The following is a 19,079-nucleotide window of genomic DNA, read 5'->3' as shown; positions in this document are numbered from 1 at the left end:
AACGCCTGGCACAGGCTATTAACTATAAGTTTATGGCACAAAACCGCTAAATGCAACAGGGCGGAGCGTATGTAGTGGAAGGGGGACTTGGTACGGGGCGCCACTGTGCACAGAGGGTGCAAGCAGCGAGCAAGCAGTAGGTAAGGGCCAAAATGGCAAAAATGTCAAAAGCAGCAAACAAGGCACAAAGAAGTTGCCTTTGGCTTGATTGCCAGTCAAGTTGGACAAGTATGCTTAACGTGGGAGAAGGGGAAGGTGGAGGTAAGCGATTATTACACTCGGAAAAAAGTCACATTCAAAAGAACTAACTATCCCAAAAATATGGTTTATTTCTTCTTTAGTTGACTTAAATAAATAAATGAAAAAATAAGAAAACACATAAAATGCTATGCACAAACAGAAGACAATACCCTGAAAATTGGATAAATTTTTTTTAAATTTTCGAAAAATCCAAGCTGAAATTGGTTTTTAAAATTCAATTTCAGAAATTTTGCTTTCTGTACAATAATGTGAGTTAGCCTTGGCACCAAAAGTAGTGCGAATTTCTAAAATTCAGTGCGGTTTTATTGCAAGTGTAGCTATAGAGGGTGGCGAATAGTGCAAGCGGGAGGGTTAAAGGAAGTATTGCTTGCCAGTTTACCACATTAATTTCCGCAGCTCAGTTTTTTGCTGCTGCTGCTGTTGACTGCTAACCCACACAACAACTGTCGAATGTTGCTGGCGTGTTGGAAATGTTGCTGGCGCGCCTGTCGCCTTGTTGTTGCTCTGACAAGCACAAAATAAACATTGAGCGATGTTGCTGCTGCCGTTGCATGCTGCTTTTTCTTCTGCTTCTATTATTTTTTTAATTTTTATTTTAGCTGTCACAAAATGAAGACACATGCTGCCTTGCTGAAAGCTGTGCAAAGTAATTAGACAAATATTGTCATGTGTGTGTGTGTGTGTGTGTGTGTGTGTGTTGGCTGTAGTCGTGGCCAGCTGCAAGCTGCAAGTTGCAACCCCCAACACACACACAGCGACAACTGCTAATTGCTTCAATCAACACGTCGCCGCAGTTTTGTCGCCGTTTTGTGTTAGTTTTAACAGCAGCGGCTCCCAGCTGGACAGACAGATAGACAGGCAGACTGACAGACACGCTCAAAAAAAGAAAAAATATCGAAATAATTCTTAGACTCAAACATTTTTCTACTAGTTAGAAAAGCTTAACCCCAAAAATATGCTGATTTTTTGTTGAAATATTTGCCATTATTAATAAATGTGTTTCTAAAGTGTAGAAATGCAAATTCTGATTCCAAATATTTAATTTATATTAGATATATAGAATAATATATTTATAAACATTTTTAAATTTAATTTTATTGACTTATAACCAATCTCAATTTGCTGTGTATAATATTAAAATACGAATTACTTATTAATAATGCAAGCAACGAAAAAGGTCAAATTCAAGTTCAATTTCGTTGCACACATGAAAAACCACCACGAATTTAAAAAATGCAGTCTGATTTTTTTCTCAGTGACAGGCAGCCAGTCAAGAACATAAAGCAAGCGAAAAGTTTTTTTTTTTAAATATATGTTCCAAGTTGTTGGCTTTGCCAAATGTTTCCAATAAGCCACGGCCCCCGCCCCGCCTGTTTCAGCTTATTGCAAAAATTTTATACTAAATTGCCACGAAAATTGCAATAAAATTACAAATTATGTGTGCTGGAGGGGTCGGTGGAGGCGGGGGCGTGGCAAAATAAAGCTGTCTGCGAGTCGCGTTAATGACAACAAATGCCCCCCTGTTGGACACCATTTGGGGCAGGCGACAAAACGCGGCTGTTTCTAATTGTTTTTAGCACTCACTCGAGGGAAGGTGTGGGGTGAGTTCTGTTTGTTATTTGGGGCAGTTGAAGCTGGAGAGCGAGAGAGAGATACAGATAGAGAGAGAGAGAGAGAGAGAGAAAGAGAGCCAGTTGAAGGGCGCTTCAGTTGCAACGCGGTGGCATTTAAGTTTTTGGCGAGGCAAAGTGTTAATTACAATCCGGCGACAATTTGCAAGATTTGCCACCACAACGACAAATTATTGGCAATGTGGACACACAGCAGCAGCAGCAACAACAGAGCTTGCCACAAGAGGCACTCTGCATGCAAATTGGTTTGTGGCTTTGGGTTTGACTTGGTGCTTTGAGCAGCGGGTGTGCCGTGTCCTTAATTGAGGGGAGGGGGAGGAAGTCAAACTTGAACAATGTCAGGTTGTCAGTGGCAAGAAATTGTTTGTTGAAGGGATCTCATTAGGGTTGCCAGCACACGGAAAAATATATAGAAAATATCACAGAATGTAAAAATTTCAAATTAAGATAATAATATTTTTTTTTATATTATTTAAAGAATTTTTTTCCTATATTTAGAAAGTATACCTAAGATCAGAGTTTTTCATAGCTTTATGAGTGATTTAAATTTTAACGTGATTTTTATTATATTGTACATCTTATGTTGATTTTTTCTGAGTGCAACCAACTCTACACTGAAATTGCGTACGATTCAACGCTAAATATTTTGTGTTTAATGTTGAAGAAGCGCTGAACTTGATTTAAAAAGCATTTAGTATTAAATGAAGTTAACTTGATATTCAAATCAATCAATTTGGAAAATCTATAGACAATAATTAAACGCTAAAGTTAATTTATAGCGATCAAAAGCAATCGTTGACTACTTGGCAACAATTTGCATCTGAACACTTATCGGGCATTAGTGACACAAATTCAGTGGCAAGTGGCACGCCCACAAAGGCATACACAGTACAACTGGCCAACATGTAGCGTTGTTAAGCAGTTATATGTACCACAACAACAACTACAACAACACCATATTAATTTACACAATTCAATGTGGCACTTAATAGCAAAGACGTGTCAATTTCATGGCTGACAAACCGTTTGAGTTGCTTATTGTTGTTGTTGCACAGACAAGAAGCAGGAAGAAGATGAAGACGAAGGTGGAGAAGTGCGAAGCAAGAAAGGGGCAACAAGAACACATGCATCAACCGTCCAGTCAGCGCTTATGGGAATTAATTACAGCCATCAAAAGTTATTAGGCACAATTATCACAATGTTGGCGACGTGCAACTCAACGATGATGATGACCATGCTCATGATGACGACGACGATGGTGATGATGATGTTGCCAGTGGCTTGTCGATGCGAGTGACAGCGCATTGCGACTTTGGTCAGCCAGATGAATGACAGTTGGCGACTTAACGGCATAATACACTCAGCAAAAAAAAAGAGCACTGAATTTTAGAAAATTGTAAATGAAAACCGGCAAGTTTTCTTGATTCTAGCAACAATTCCTAAATATAAACAATCAAATGTCTAAAAATCAGAAAGACTTTCATTACTTCGACAAGCCCATTTTATTTTTTTTTTTAGGATATATCAGCTATTTAAATGTACAGTTGCTGTCAAAATCTTGAAATTCAATCCGCAGAATTCTTTGTTGCACATACGAAAAAGCAACCTTGAAATGAGACATATTTTCGAAATTTTACAAAAAATCCACCACAAAATCAAGAAAAGAAAAACGCATAAAATTAGTAAAATACTTTCTCAATAAAAAGTGAGTTATGCAACTTACTATCTTTTTCGCAGAGTGTATAGCTGGTGGCAAGTTTGCACTGCGCCTTAATGGCCTGACTTAAAGGGCAGCAACGCGCATCAATGGGCGGCAACTTAGGGAATGAATGGGGCAAGTGGCATGCGGGCATTGAGAATGTGAAATGCCAAATGAGTTGTGCAGTTGCCGACACTTGAGACACTGACACTGCCCCTTTTTGCCTACCGGCCAAAACACAACTGAAGAAGATGAAGAAGCATACAAAAAAAACAGAAACAAAGAAAAAAATGAAAATACATCTAGCAAAATGCGCCATAAATTAAAACTAAATGCCGACTGCCTGTCAGTGGCAGCAAACTGAAGACAGCGGCGACTGCAGCGAAGATTAACGCTCAAACTCACACTCACACACACACACATGAGCAGAGGACACGCCTACACTCACGCACACTCACATACACCTACACACACACTCCACACAGGCAGGCCGAAAACAAAAGTCAGGCATTGGCCGCATGATTTACGGCCCAAAATGGAAAATTGCGCATACGCTGCGTTGCCAGCAGCCAGTAACAACAACAAAAAGGGAGATAAGACACCAAAAAAATACAAAAAAATAAGGAAAGAAGGAAAATGGCTCATAAATTTTCACGCACTGCAAAAGCGTTCGATGCAAATAACTAAAAGTTGGCTGGCCCAAAAAAGGATTGAATATGCCAACGGCAACATTTTGGGTGGTCCCTGCGCTTGACACGCGGGCAGACACATTTGGTCATTTGTTGTTGCTGCCACTGCTTGTTGCAGCAAATTACAAAAAGCACGTCAACGCCAACGCACAATGCGGCGGACACTCAGAAAAATAAAATCACCCTAAACATAGAAAGTTTTCCTTGTAAAAGAAGTAAATTTGAAAATCCTGATTCTTAGCTAAATGCTTTCTAAAATTGAGAGACAAGTAATAAAATTTGCCGGCTCGGATTTGATATTAAGTTTTTTTTTCAAATGAAATAATATGGTGATTTACTAAAGTTCAGGGTGATTCTGTTTTGATGAGTGTACAGTAGACGATGACTACGACAAACATGTCACAGACTCTTGCCTCATCTTGTTAGCATTCTGTCAGCCAAGTTGTCACAGTCGATTCGTAGAGTTCGCAACAAGTTGACAGTAGTGTGGCAAGGGGCAGCATGCAACTCTGTCTCTTTCAACCCAACTACTCCCTACCCCCTCTCCCTTGTCTCGCCCTCCCCTCTTGTCGTGTTTGCACGCACTTCACGTCCCACTTGACTCACATTTGGGGCAATGACAACGACGCCGACGATGTCGACTCCAACGCGCAAAATCTTTAATTGTCGCGCAATTTTCCAGTTACTGCATTTTCCTTGCCTTTGCACTCAACACCAGACTCCCCATCCCCCCGTACCCTCTCCAACCCTCGCAGAGCTGCCCAATTGTTGTGGAATTCATGTATTCATTCACTTGCCACCCGGTTGCATAGTGACACCATCAGCTAACTATATATTTATATATTTCATTATATTGTATTATATCAAAAGTTAACTTAAGAACATGCCAATTAAAAAAGTATTATTGGTTGAAATGATCAGTTGTAAGCCACCAAATAAACCCAGCTAATATGATAAGTATATTTATGGAAATTAAATTGACATAAATAAATTTAATTTAAATAATTGAACAACTTTTAGCGTATCTAAATTATTTTTAAATTTATTTCTTTTGCTTAAAGATGTTCTCGAATTTTGCAGAATGTCTTTTCATTTGCAAAAAGTATTCTGTAAAAAGTTAATATATATTTTTTATCAATATTTAACTCAAAGAAAAAGTCACACCAGGGATTAATATTTATAATTTAAAAGAGCGATATAAAGTCATCAAAAAGAAGATATATTTCTCAATAATTTCAATATTGACTAAACTTGAATATTAACAGCAGCAAATTGCACAAATACCACTAAAAACACGAAAATCTATAAAACTTAAGCATTCTTAAATATGTCAAAGTATAGTCTCTAAATTGTGGGAACTGCATTTTATTGCTCGTTTGTTGTACTAAAATTATTTTTTTGGCTTACAGTTTTTGCTGAATATTGCACAATGACTGAGAATTTATAAAGAACCTTGTTAAATTTATACATGTATATTTTTTTTATTGTATTTCCTAAATGGTTTTAATCTATAGTAAAGATGAATATTAACAGCAGTGAATAGCACAAATACCATTCGAACATGGAAAACCATAAAATCACCTGGGTTAGTTAGAATGCTTAATGCTTAAATATGTCACGATGTCAACGTTTAGTCTCTATATAATGTGGGAACTGTACGATACTTTTATGGCCCAGACGGCTTTCAACTCAGATGCATGTCAAGTCATAAACTGGAATTAGTGGGCCATAAAAAGAGAAAGAAAGAATTCCACATTTTGAACCACAGTGCGAATGCTTTTTGGATATTCATTCATACAATTCTTGTTCTCTTTCTTCTTTATTTTTCCCATTCATTGCAGAGAGGCTGCCATGTTGCATTCATTTGGGACATGCAACTGATATCAGGAAGAAGAAGATGAGCGGGTCCCGCTGTGAACACTGAACAGTTAAGAGTAACTACCAATTAGGCGGGTAGCGAAAGCAATTTCAATTAAAAGAATTAATTGCGTGTGCGGCAGCCAGTTGAAGTGCAACAAACAACAGCAACAGCAACAACGACAGCAACATGCAACATGCGACGAGCAACACTTTTGCCAGCGATAAGCGCCACTTATCTAAATACATATTTACTTTTTGTGTGTGTGTGTGTGAAAAGTGGGAAAGTTTTTACGGCTTTATTCGCCTCAAAGTATGCAGTTGCCCGCATTCTCTGGCGGAAATAACTGCCGAATGCGGGGTACAGTTGCGGCCAAATTAATAGCACCACTACCACTTTTGCTTACGAATAAATCAAAACCGGACTTTTTTTTGTACTTTTTAAATGTTAATTTTTAATATATTATTTTGTAATCCGCATATAAATTAAATTTAGTACTTCTGCTTGAATTATTTTTAATACATAAATGAATATATATATATATATAAATATAGATTAAAAAATATATCAAATTAATTTTCATTAAATTTAAGTGGAAAACTGTGAAGAAAGTTATGAATTTTTTCATTCACATATTTTTTTGAGGATATTCCGACTCCTAAAAACGTATTCATAACTTCCTTAAACTTAAACAAATTTAAACAAGACACTTTTGAAAAGACCTCTTGTGCGAGTGATGCTATTATCTTTTTCACAACTGTAAGTCGTTTATGTATTTTTTTTTCTATCACATTTCAGGCGGCTTGACAGGCGCCAGCTGCACTGACACCTGTTAAGAACTTTTCCCACACACAATAACAGCAGCAACAACAAAAAGAACACAAAGAACTCTTTCCGTTTCCGCTGTCGAAAGCGGCTTTCCACAGCCAGCAACAAAAAAAAGAAAGAAAGAGATGGAAATTTGATGTTGTAGTTGCTGCTGATGAAACCGGAACAAGTTGTACAATAGCCATAATACGTCCTGGCTAATTAGGGCCCCCACACAGATTAAAGTTGAAAGATCAAAGCTGCTAGAAACGTAGCATAAACTAACAATAATACTAAGATAAACACTAAGACCAGCAACTAAACAAAAAATACCAGCGAGAAAGACGCGCGGACAGTACACTTAAAAAAAACCTCACTTAATTTTAGAAAATTGCTCATTACATATATGAAGTTACAAAACATAATTATGTGAATTTATTAACTATTAAAAATGTTTGTATTTTGTGAAATTTTCAAATATTAATAATATAAGCAACAAGAAAGCGATCGTTTAGAGTTACTTGATTGTAGATATTAAATGAAAATCTAAAAAATTAGACATATACTTTTTAAGGGAGTACAATTAAGGGAGTAAAAACACTAATTTTTAGAGATTTACTTTCTGAATAATAAAGTGAGTTACTGTTGAAGAATTTCTAAAATGTAGGCCAAGTTTTCCCCAGTGTAACTGATCATAAAATTAGTCAATCGACTCGAGTCAACTAAATCTTCTTCTTCTTCTGCTGCTGCACAAATCAATGCCAGCAGCACAGATGCCATGCAACCCACTGAATAGAATGGGAAATGTGCACATAAAAAAATCAAATATATTTTACGATCAACTAAGCTAAAAGCATTGTTGAGTCATGGGTTAAGCACAAGGGAAGGGGATAGGCAGGGGGATAACTGTAACGTGTAAATGTGCATGTAAAATGTGACTGAAAGTCGCTCAATATTTTAATAGGAAGACAACAACAAATTGAGTCACCCACAAAATGCAAAACACACACACACAAATACCAATAAATAAATGCATATACGTACATATATATGAATGTGTTTATGCATATGTATGTGTATAACTTTACCCGGTCGCTTTATAAAAATGTTTTACGATTGCCGACACAAAACAAGGCAAAGAAAGAAACAAAGGCGACTCGCCAACTGTTCATAAAGCGAGTTTTATTATGCCATGCATGAGAGAGAGAGAGAGAGAGAGAGAGAGAGAGAGAGAGCAAAGTAAGTAAGTAAGAGAGAATAAAAAGGCGCTTTCCTTGTCGCACTCGCACTCGCACTCGCTGGCTAAAGTCAACCCGGCATTGCATTAAGCAAAGACGTCTGTCCGTCTGGACATGTGTGGACATGAGCGTGAAGAACACATGAATAGCTGCCGGCAGCTTAATGGATATGGATATGGATATGGATATCCACTATGGATAACTATATGCATATGTATATGCATTTGTATATGTATATGTGTATGGAGCAGCAACAAACAACAATAAAGGCGACAAGGGACAAATGGAGCAAGTTTCTCGCAAATACTAATACAAATATAAATACATTTATTTTGTAAGAGTATCTTACAGTGAGTCGTAAAATTGTGTCTCCCGGTTAATCGTGTAACTGAAGAAGATGAATAATGTGAGTACAAATGAATGAGCTTGAGTAGATATTCACACATAAAAAAATAGCACAATTATTATATTAAATAGCTTAAATGAATATGTAAATAAAGTACATAAGTAGTCAGATAAGATACATAAAATCAATAAAATAATAATAATTAAATTGACTTACCTATTTGTTTGAATGATTATTTTGATTTACTTTACTTTACTTTAATTATTAATATAAAATAAATGATATCCTAGAAAACAACTTATTTTTCACCTCTACCTATTTGCATATAAGTTGAGTATAAACCGATCAAATCGTATATATTCAAATTCATTTATGCCAAACCTCTATTCTGACTCATCTATCTATTATAAATCAATAGCTTCGAACAGTGTATTCAATCTTCGTTGTATCACACAAAGAAGAGATACGCTTTTTGTGAGTTTTGCGTGTCGTTTTTCAATTTCATTATCAAGTTTTATGCATCGCATCGGTTTACTTTGGCAGCCGGAGACATCTGCGAAAAAAGCCAAAGAGCTTTGCGGTGACCTTTGTGTCCTCAAAAGGGGAGCGGGAGTCATTGATTGACCCACTATATATGTGCGTGTGTTTGTTTGTTTGTTGCTTGTTGTTGGCCCATTTAATTGAATATTGCGGCTGACCAACTCTGGACGAGGCTCATCAGCCAAATCAGCCACGCATTCAACTGCAGCAGTTGCAGTTGCCACAACAGCAGCAGTAGTTGTTGTTGTTATTGATTTTGTTTGTCTTCGATTTCCATTATAGGAAAGGGAAAAAGTTTTCGATATTGAAAAACTCCTTATAAAAAAACAGTATAAAACATCGCACACAATTTTAAATTTTTTTAATTTTTAGATTTTTCCGTAGAGGCGAGCAAATTAATTAACTCATTTTTTGGCTTTCTTTTTTCTATTTTCTATTTATTTGTATTTTAAGCAATCTAAAAAAGAGCTTACGAAAAATATTGCACATGATATCATCGAGTTGATCATTTGAGAGGAATTTAAATATTAAAAGCTCTCGAAATATTCACAGAATTTGAATCATAAATGATGACCTAATGAACATTGAACCCAAGCATAATATGAACCGCCTATATAAAAATGAGCTAATCGTATTTATCCAATTGAACATTCTGATCTACCTTTTGAGAATAATTTAATAAGACTTGCACAAATATTATTAATATTAACACTAATTGATAGTGTTATTATATTTAAAAAGGTGTAAAACCTTTGTGGGAGATATTATAATATTTGAGATGAAGATTGTAACTCCGAATTTATTATTATTGGTTTTTATATTTATTATTACCAAGCTAGCTCAATTAAACGGCTCAGCAATGCCTGTAGTTATGCTTTCAACAATCTGACAAACTCTAGCAATATCTGACTACAATATCACATAGCCCCCACAGGAGCAATCAGTCAATTTCTTGCATTTATCTGTCGGCATGTCAACACTGCTCTTTTCAAACTTTGACCTGCCTTAAAGAACAAAACTTTCTTGTTTTAAGTTCAACTTATATGAATCATCGCAGCTGAGCGCATTAGACTCAAATTGATTTTCGAGTGTTTTTCATTTGTGTGAAATAAGTTGCTTATGTTGCAGCCCATTTTTCACATGAATTTCCGTTCATTGAGCCTTCGAGGAGTGCTCGCTCAATGTGCAGTAGTTGCAACCTTTTTGGTTGCCCCTGCCACATGCCACATGCCGCTTAATAGCAGTCTAAAGCATTGTTGTTCTTGCAGTTGGCCGCACACAAAAGGAGCGATAACAACGATAACATTTTAGCACATAAATTACAAATTCATGAAAAATTTTACGCTCGTGTTGTGCATTTTTGTTTTGTTTTGTGTTGTTTGTTGCTGTTGCTGTTACTGTTGCTGATGTTGATGTTGCTTTTGTTGTTTGTTTTCTGTTTTTGGCGGCAAATGCATTGCATGTTGCCGCTGCTGGCATTTATGTTGCTCGCCGCCAGCAACATGCCTACACTCAGCAAAAAAGATTGAACTGAATTTCAGAAATGCGCCAATGCTAAACTCAGCTTATTATTCAGAAAGTATATTTCCAAAAATCAGATTTACCTTTTTTTAATTTTAGTGTATAAATTTGGAAATTTAGAAAAAATATGTCTAATTTTCGGAATATTTTTTTTTCCACGCAACTGTATCATTGTTTTTTTTTTGCTGATATTATTAACAAATTTTAGTACTTTCAGATTTCACATTTATAGACATTTTAGATTTTTTTTAATCATTCATTAATTTAATTTATACATTTCTTAATGCTAGAAAATATTTCTTGAAAACAAAAGCTTTTTTAATTTTTAGAAATTGTATTTCTTATTATTTTAGTATATATTATTTATTTATGATTATGACTTTTAATATTTCCTAAAATCAGAGAATGTTTCCAGTTTTCAGCAATATTGCTTTTATCATGTGATTCATTTTGGTGTTTTTTTTTTTTTGCTGAGTGTGTAGAAACCATAGATATATGTGTGTGTATGGGTTAGGCTTTGCCTTAGTTGTGCAGCAAAAGGTGGCAGGCAAAGGTGCAGCGCGGTCAACGCGTTATTTGCAATTCATTTCAGGAATGGGATTGCGCCTGCCACAGGCATCTGTGTTTGGCCAGATGTGAGTTTTTTTTAGTTTTTGGCAACGATTTTTTTCGGGGGCTTTATGGCTTCATTTTCATGGCGCATTGCAATCAATTTAAATGTTAATCAATTGCTGGCAAATGCGTTGAAAGTGAAATGCGTACGCAACAGAAATCGCTGCCCCAAAACCAAAAAAAAAAAAAACAAAAAAAAAGTGAGTTTATCAAAAGTGTGGTGACTGTCTGGTGGCAGGCAGGCAGCATGTTGTATGAAATAATAAGCGCGTGCGGAAAATGTGAATAAATAAATAATGCTGGCAAAAATGGGAAACAGCCCTGTTGACGGCGAATGGAATTTAAATCAAAATAAGTGCAACCGACGCATGCCACACCAATTTGTTTGCTTATTTTAGGGCGAAAGTTGCCGCGCCAGCGACACGCCGTATTTTAAGCCAACACTCGCACAAAAAATGGATTAAATTAGATTGCCTCTTTTAAATTTTTTAGAAATGTTTTCTATTATTAAGAAATACATTTCGAAAGTGAAAAATAATATACGAACAAAAATTGGTGAAAAGTTTAAAGGTTATTTTTATTTTTGAGAAACGATTTCTATTATTAAAAATGATCCAAAGGGACCCGCATATGGATTATGGAAATGGACGCCATGGTTAGAGTGACCAGAGAAACGTGTACTCAGAAAAAAGATGGCTTTGGATTTTGGAAAAACCGTGCCTAGAAAAACGCTGTTTTTAGAAATATGCTTTCTAAATAAACTTCAGTGCCATCTTTTTTCTGAGTGAAGGCTCTAGAATATATAACTTGCCTCTGATGCCTCAGCAACAGAAGCAACAGCAGCAAAAACAGACAAATTTTGAGCAAAAGCAAACAAATTGTAGTCATAGTTTGATTTATGCCTCCAGATATGCATCTACCTCCAAAAGAGGCACATTCTCTACATTCTTTACAGTTGCAACTTAATTTGCAATACAACGCAGCAAGCGCAAAAATAATGTACAACAAAATGGAGTTGCTGCAGTCCTGGCTACTGAAGCACATCAAATGAACAGCAGTGAATAGAAAAGATTGCCAAGATGAAGTCTCCAAAACGAGAAACGAGGAAAAATGTAAAAAGGAAATGATGAGAAAAATTCCAAATGGTAAAATTGCATTATGTCGATTTTGAGGCTTTTTCTATTTTCGCTGGTTAAAAGGACTGCGAGCGAAAAAACAAATGAAAGCAAATAATAAATAGCTGAAAGCTGCTCAGCGGCAAGAAAAGACATAAGAAATGTCAACATTGCAGTAATAAAAAGTATAAAAATAAAAAGTACTTTGCATAAGGACAAGCAGCAAACATTTCGAAAGTACTTTTATTGGTTTAAGCTGCCAGCAACTTAGTCGAGAAACAGAGAGAAACTTTCGGAAACAGGTGCTACCCAAGTTGGTTAAATATTCTCTCTGCCTTTTCTTTTTCGACCACATTATAAACTGGAAGCGAAGCGTAACTAAAGAAGATATAATTATAATTTTATGTATACAATATTCGATTGTGTACATTTTTTTATTTTTGATATATATTGTTGATATCTTCTATGAGACTTTTATGCATTTTTCAGGTCAGATTAGGAAATATTCTTCTTACGCCTCTTTCTAACTTCTATTCGGGTTCCTACATTTATTTCTATTCCTATTCCTATTCCTATCGTTATTCTTAGTACTATTTATATTCCTATTATATTTCCTTCACATTCCTATTCCTACTCTGTATATCTTTGTAGTGAGAATATTTCGTATTTGTTTTCCTACTGCTAAAATAGGAAATACTCTTTCTATCCTTATTCCAATTTATATTCCTACTCTTCTTCCTCTTCTCTGTTTGAAAAACTCATTGATATCCTAAATTCCTACGTATCGGAAGCAGAGACAATAAATTAAGTGCAATAGCTGTTCAGCTGTTCGGCTATTGCAATCGAAAGCAATATAGATATCTATATCATATTTAATGGGGTCTGCGCTGCCCGCTGGTTTTTGGGTGCCAATAAATTTATAAGCCCAACCGAACAACAAAAAGTTTTTTCGCACTTTAATTTTGTTTATCTCAAGGAGGAGGAGAGTCAGGAGGAGGAGGAGGAGTTCCTTGACTCGAAGGTCGAGCTTCTGGGCTGGGCGTGTGTTTAATTGCTGGGACAATTAAAAACAATTTTGCGGAAGGCAGCCGCTCGAGCAGGGTCAATAAATTTAATTGGCCGCCGTGCCACGCCCTTTCCCCCAAAAAAGACGCCCATTTTGACTTTTGTGGAACTCTTCCTCCCCTTTCCCTCTCTCTCTCTCTTTCAGTATTTTTCTCTCCCTCTGTTGTTGTCTCCATCTCTATCTGCAATTCCATTTCCAGCTTCATCTCCGTCTTGGGTCATTGTTTGTGTTTTTTTGTCCATTTTCGCACCTAGTGACTGGAGGTGTCTGTCGCTCTGCGTGGGGCATGCCGCAATTTATGCGGCTGTCAAATGCAACCCTGCTTGATTTTTATTGGCAGCAAACACGGAGCAACCGCCACCCACACTCCACTCCCGTTGGCTTCTTTCGTGTAATTGCATTGAGCACATAAATCAATTGAATTGCATTTTCATGCGACAAGTTTGGCCAAAACCTCATCCAGCTGCCCCTGCCCCTGCCGCTGCCCTGCCTCACAACCCCCTTTCTCTTTAGCTGGTCGCGCCCTTGACTGCAAGTGAAAGCCAAAAGTAGTTTTTCCTTACAGCTGTCTTTCATCTTTTCCTTTTCCCCGTTTGCTGATGTGAAACCCTTTCAAGCATAGAATAATCAATTGAAATTGCATGCAATGCGTCAAAGCCAAAGTCCAAAGGGGAGAAAGGGGCTGGGGCAGTGGTAGGGGCAAGTGGCAAATGGGGGAAAAACCAACGTCATCGCTGATGTGGAAGTTGAAGTCAATTCTCTGCTCTATGCTCCTGCCCCTTCCCCTTGCAGCACCCATTTATTAGTTGTGGCTTGCGGCTGCTTCCCATTTCCAAAAAATATTCAGAGTTCTGTGCACGTAGAAAGATTATCAGCACTTCATTTATTGCTTATCAAATTGTTTGATTAATGTTCTTTTTTCTATATTTTCATTTATTTTTATATTTATATATCTATTCGATTTTAATTAATATATTTATATTGCCATATTTATTATTTATATTTTATATTTTGGATTTCACATTTTATATTTTTCTTGTTATGAGTTCTGTGCACGATTATCAGAGCTCTATTTATTGCTCATCAGATTAAATGATTAATGTTTTTTGTTGGACCTTTTCTCATTTTGCCTATTCTATGGAAATGTCAGCAACAGTTTTTCACAGCTCAAAAGCAAGTCTTGTTATTTATATTATTTTCAGATTGTCGAGCATTTTATTGGAAAAGTTGTGGGGCGAGTTTGCGGCTTTTAACGCTCTGTTGATTTGCTCTGATTTGCTCTGCAGGCAAGTTAGATGCCCACAAAATCATATTCTACTCATTTTGTATATTCATATATATATATATATATAAAATGCCATGAATTTTTCATAGGCGCTGTGGCAACAAGTTGTCTGCCACAAGTTGCGACGCTGATGCCACACAAAAAATAGATTTCACTTCTGTTGTAGATAGATGGTGAATATAGTAAGCAGATAATATCATATTAGATTAAGCTACTCAAGTTATATTTCTTTGCATATTACTCATTTCTAAACATCAACAATTTTTGGTCTGCTTGGGTTTTTCTGGGCTTCCCCAAGTCAATCATGAATAAATCAATAAATTTGTAATAATTTGATATATTTTAACATTGTGTATTTTAAATCATATTTTACAGTTTGCATTTAATATTGTATCTCTTATATTTTAAATTTTTTATTTCTTGCTTTTTGAATTTGAGTAGTTAATTTGAAGTTTTACTTTAATAAATTTGTAATTCTCTCTAACATTTTTTACATATTTGAATCGTTTACTGCATTGAGTTTACACTAAATAGATTTCCACACATTTCGTTTGTGTTCTGCCCCATTTAAAGTGCTGACACACTTAGAAATGTGTGTTTGAGTGTGTGTGGCAAGTAAGACGCCCGCATTTGCCGCACTCACTTTTACAGTCACACACACATTCAGATCTACAGGCCATTAATCAGCGAGGGCAGCTAAACAAAAGTATAACTCATCAACGCACAAATTACAAAGACAAACGATGACTGACAATGGCTAGAAAAGCTTTGTGGCACTTGCCACCACCAACACCACTTCCACTGCCCACAATCCACACAAGGGGAGAGTATTTGTTAATTAAACAAATGCCGCAGTGACATGTGCACATCAGCGCATGATGACTGGCGTTTGGCGTTTGGCGTATGCTGCATGCAACATGCAGCATCCAGCGTCATTTTGCGGTTAACTGCATCAGCAGCCCCAAAACTGGAGGGCAGCAAGTGGGAATGCTTCTGGATTTTTGGGTGTCTGACTTGTACACAATGTCAGTTGACACACACACACAACACACACTCACACATACACACACATAAAAATGGTGGCGCCGCGTAGAGCGACTCCGCATGCAATTTAATTTATTTCAATTGCAGTTGAAATTATTGCGACAGGCGACAGACGACAAACTGCCGTCGCAAAGGGAAGCTTCAGCAATTTGCTCATATTTTGTGTTTCTGTATTTCTTTGTAGATTGTATTGCATGCAACTAGCAATACAATCTACTGCTGCCCCACCTCCCCACCTACCCCCCATCATCGACTGTGCGACTGCGTAAACAAATTCTGGCGCGAAGAAAGCGTCAATTTCAATAAAGCAGATGCGTTTCGCTTCAAGCTGACAATGATCATCATCAAAATAATCAAAACAATCATAATGATGATGACGATATTGGTGATAATGATTATGAGGTTGCCTCATGTGTATTTTGGCTGCTTGCCACATCCACAGTTGCCGCAGTGTCATAGCTCACGCGCTCAAACTTGCATTTATGCGCAGCACTTGCCACATTTTGTGGCAAACATGCTCGGGTTTCAAGATGGAAACTAGCTCATTTTCGCAAATTAACTCAGTTTGAAGAATGGAAATTAGTTGAGGCAGTCAAAAGTTGAGATTCCTTCACTAAAGTGAGTTTTTCAGGGGCTGCATTATTAAAGATCCCAAATTTAAATAAGATTTAATTAATTTAAATTTTCATTGTATGCATTTTTCAGTGAACTGTTCACTTGATAATTCTTAATTGACTTTAACTTCACTTAACGTGACGAATAGCTTAAGAGTCTTAAGAGTAGAATGTTGCGCTTATTTCGCTTTTCTGTGCCACTGAACACTGGGGCAGACAGACTTTTTTATGGTATAAATTGCGAATAAATCAAAATTATAATTGATATATTTTTTGACCAATTAAATCTTAAGTATAATATTCATAAGCACTCAGGAAAAACTAGGTATATCTGTTCTAAATTTGAACTTTTATTACGCTGACTTTGAAGTCAGATTTTCGATCAGAATTCGACAAAGTTTAACCAAACTTTGTGCTTGGTAAAATGCATATTTACTTTTCAATTAAAACCTTAATGTTAATCAAGGAAATCAATAACACAAGTGTGTGGAATGTGAATACTAAAACAAGCATTTTTAATTGTTAAGCATTATTTCTCTGAATTAGTTTGTTATATTCTAAAATTCAGAAAAGCCGAAGCGAAGTTGGAACCAACTTTCTGCTAACCTAACTATTCGCACTTTTATTCTGATATGTTATATATTTTCTTATATTAGACAGATATATTCGTCCGATATCCACAATTTGTTGTACAAACGTAAAAAGCGTTAAGTAAATGTGGTCAGAATATTCTGCCTGTGTCGACTGATATTAGTTGACATTTAATAATTAAATTTGTACCACTGTGCACCGTGAGCATGTCTGATGAACACGCTGGTGTTATAAGTAGCCCGCAGCTGGGCAACCTCTGCTGCGATTTCAGCAGCAGCTCGAGTTGCCCTCTTTCCAAATATATTTAATGTGGCCATAACGAACTGCACTTGGCCTGGCCCAAACAACAGCAGCGCAGCAACTTTTGCAATGCAAGTCGCCATGGGTGGCAACTCCCCCCAGATACTGTTGCAGTTGCAGTTGTTGTTGTTTGTTTTTGTAGTTGTTGTTGTTGTTGTTGCACAGTGCGCCACAGAGTTTCAAGTGTAAATTAATTTATGAGGCATGCGGCGTCAACGGCGCCGAGCTGTTTGAGTTTGGTTTGGTTTGGTTTTGCTTTCGGTCAGCGATGCGCGAATAGCCATAAACATAACACCCACATACCATATATACCTCCCCCTTCCACACTCCCCTCCATATACCGCAGCTGCCCCTTGCCATTTTGGCCATTTCGCAATTTGAAATGTCAGCCAAAGTGTGAAATTTCATATTGACAAATGAAGCCTGGCGCAGAGAGAGCTGCATAATTGAGCAACCCACAGCAGTTATATATATTCTACATATACATATATACGATTTAATGATAGTCAACAATTGAGCAAGTTATAAATATGTCTATGTATATATATATTATATATATACAGTTGTAAAAAATATAATAGTACCACTCTCACATAAGAAATGTAGTCAAAGATATCTTTTTCAAAATTTGTAAGCTTAAGGAACTTATAAAATAAAATAATAGCAGCATTTTTCAAATGTCCACATATAATTATGCAAATTATAAATAAATAAAAAATTTGTTAACTGCAGCTGAAGTTAAGATTATTTTACTAATTCAGTTGCATTGCATTAAAAAACTGCATAACTAAAATTGGTTTTTTCATTCGTAATCAAAAAATGTTGTAGTGCCATTATTTTGACCGCTACTGTATATATATTAACGATATATTGATAGGTCTGTAAATGTCTCACTTACCTTTAAATGTGGCGATGACGAAGAGCGCAGCAATCAAATGGAAACAGGCAAACATTTTGTCCTTTTATTTGTATTTGAAACTCGTCCCGTTTAATTGTTACAAAGTCACACTGTAAAGATAAGAGCGAAAGAGAGAGTGAGTGAGTGATAGAGACAGAGATAGAGACATGGGGGAGGTAGAATAACAAACAAACATGAGTTGAAATGAACAATTTGACTATTATTATACACATGTATCATCATCATAAATATTTGTTTATATTTTCTTTTGTCATTTCATTTTTTTTGACAACCACGCCTCGCTTTAGATTCTACACTCAGCGAAAAAGTGGCTATGATATTCAAGCAAACAACGGAAAATTGGAATCGTATATCTTTTCTAAAATTAGAAAAGTTGTAGCATATTTAAAAATTTTTCTAGTGCGGTTTTCGGAACGTTTTACTGAATTTTCCTAAATGTTTTCTATTATTAAAAAATATATTAAATAATTCCTTATGCCTTAGAAATATATGCTTAGCATTATAAGCTGAGTTATGCTTGAATTTTTGTACGACTTTTCTAAAATTAGAAATGTTTTTTTTCTACTTTTGTATAAATTTATCCTGGAATTAAGAAAAGATAAAACCTGGTGCGTAGATACATACATACTTATTGAATAATAAGCTGACTTATACTGGGTAATTTGATACAGTTTGCTGGAATATTTAATTTTTTTCCAAGTGTGGCCGTCTAGACGCCCCGTCGATGTGGCAGACACATGCAATTTGTCGCTTGTTTAGCACGCCATAATAGAGACACATAACAATTTGCCGGCTATCCCAATCCACGTTCCCAGTTCCCATTCCCATTCCCCCTTCTTCTCGGTTACCTTTTCCGGCTGTAAGCCACTCCGATTTTCAGCTCACAGCAAGTGTCAAGCGGAAGCGCCACCTGTGCCGATGTCGATGTTGAAGTCGATGTTGG

General features: G+C 36.3%; 1 protein-coding gene across 2 annotated transcripts in view; it reads right to left on the bottom strand.

Annotated features, from left to right (window-relative positions):
* The window catches only part of LOC6562657, a 78,698-nt gene extending 60,473 nt beyond the window's left edge, over positions 1-18,225 (bottom strand). For both annotated transcript variants that reach the window (XM_001989352.3, XM_032736210.2), the window contains exon 1: positions 18,116-18,225. In XM_001989352.3, the coding sequence (XP_001989388.1) occupies positions 18,116-18,170 (55 nt within the window). In that variant the 5' untranslated portion in view covers positions 18,171-18,225. The remainder of the gene's footprint in view (positions 1-18,115) is intronic.
* Positions 18,226-19,079: the final 854 nt, after the last annotated feature.

The sequence above is a fragment of the Drosophila grimshawi genome, unplaced genomic scaffold, assembly GCF_018153295.1.
Source record: "Drosophila grimshawi isolate 15287-2541.00 unplaced genomic scaffold, ASM1815329v1 contig_1377, whole genome shotgun sequence".
NCBI classification, from domain to species: domain Eukaryota; kingdom Metazoa; phylum Arthropoda; class Insecta; order Diptera; family Drosophilidae; genus Drosophila; species Drosophila grimshawi.
The sequence above is the reverse complement of the archived record's forward strand: the minus strand, read 5'-3'. Positions and strand labels throughout refer to the sequence as shown.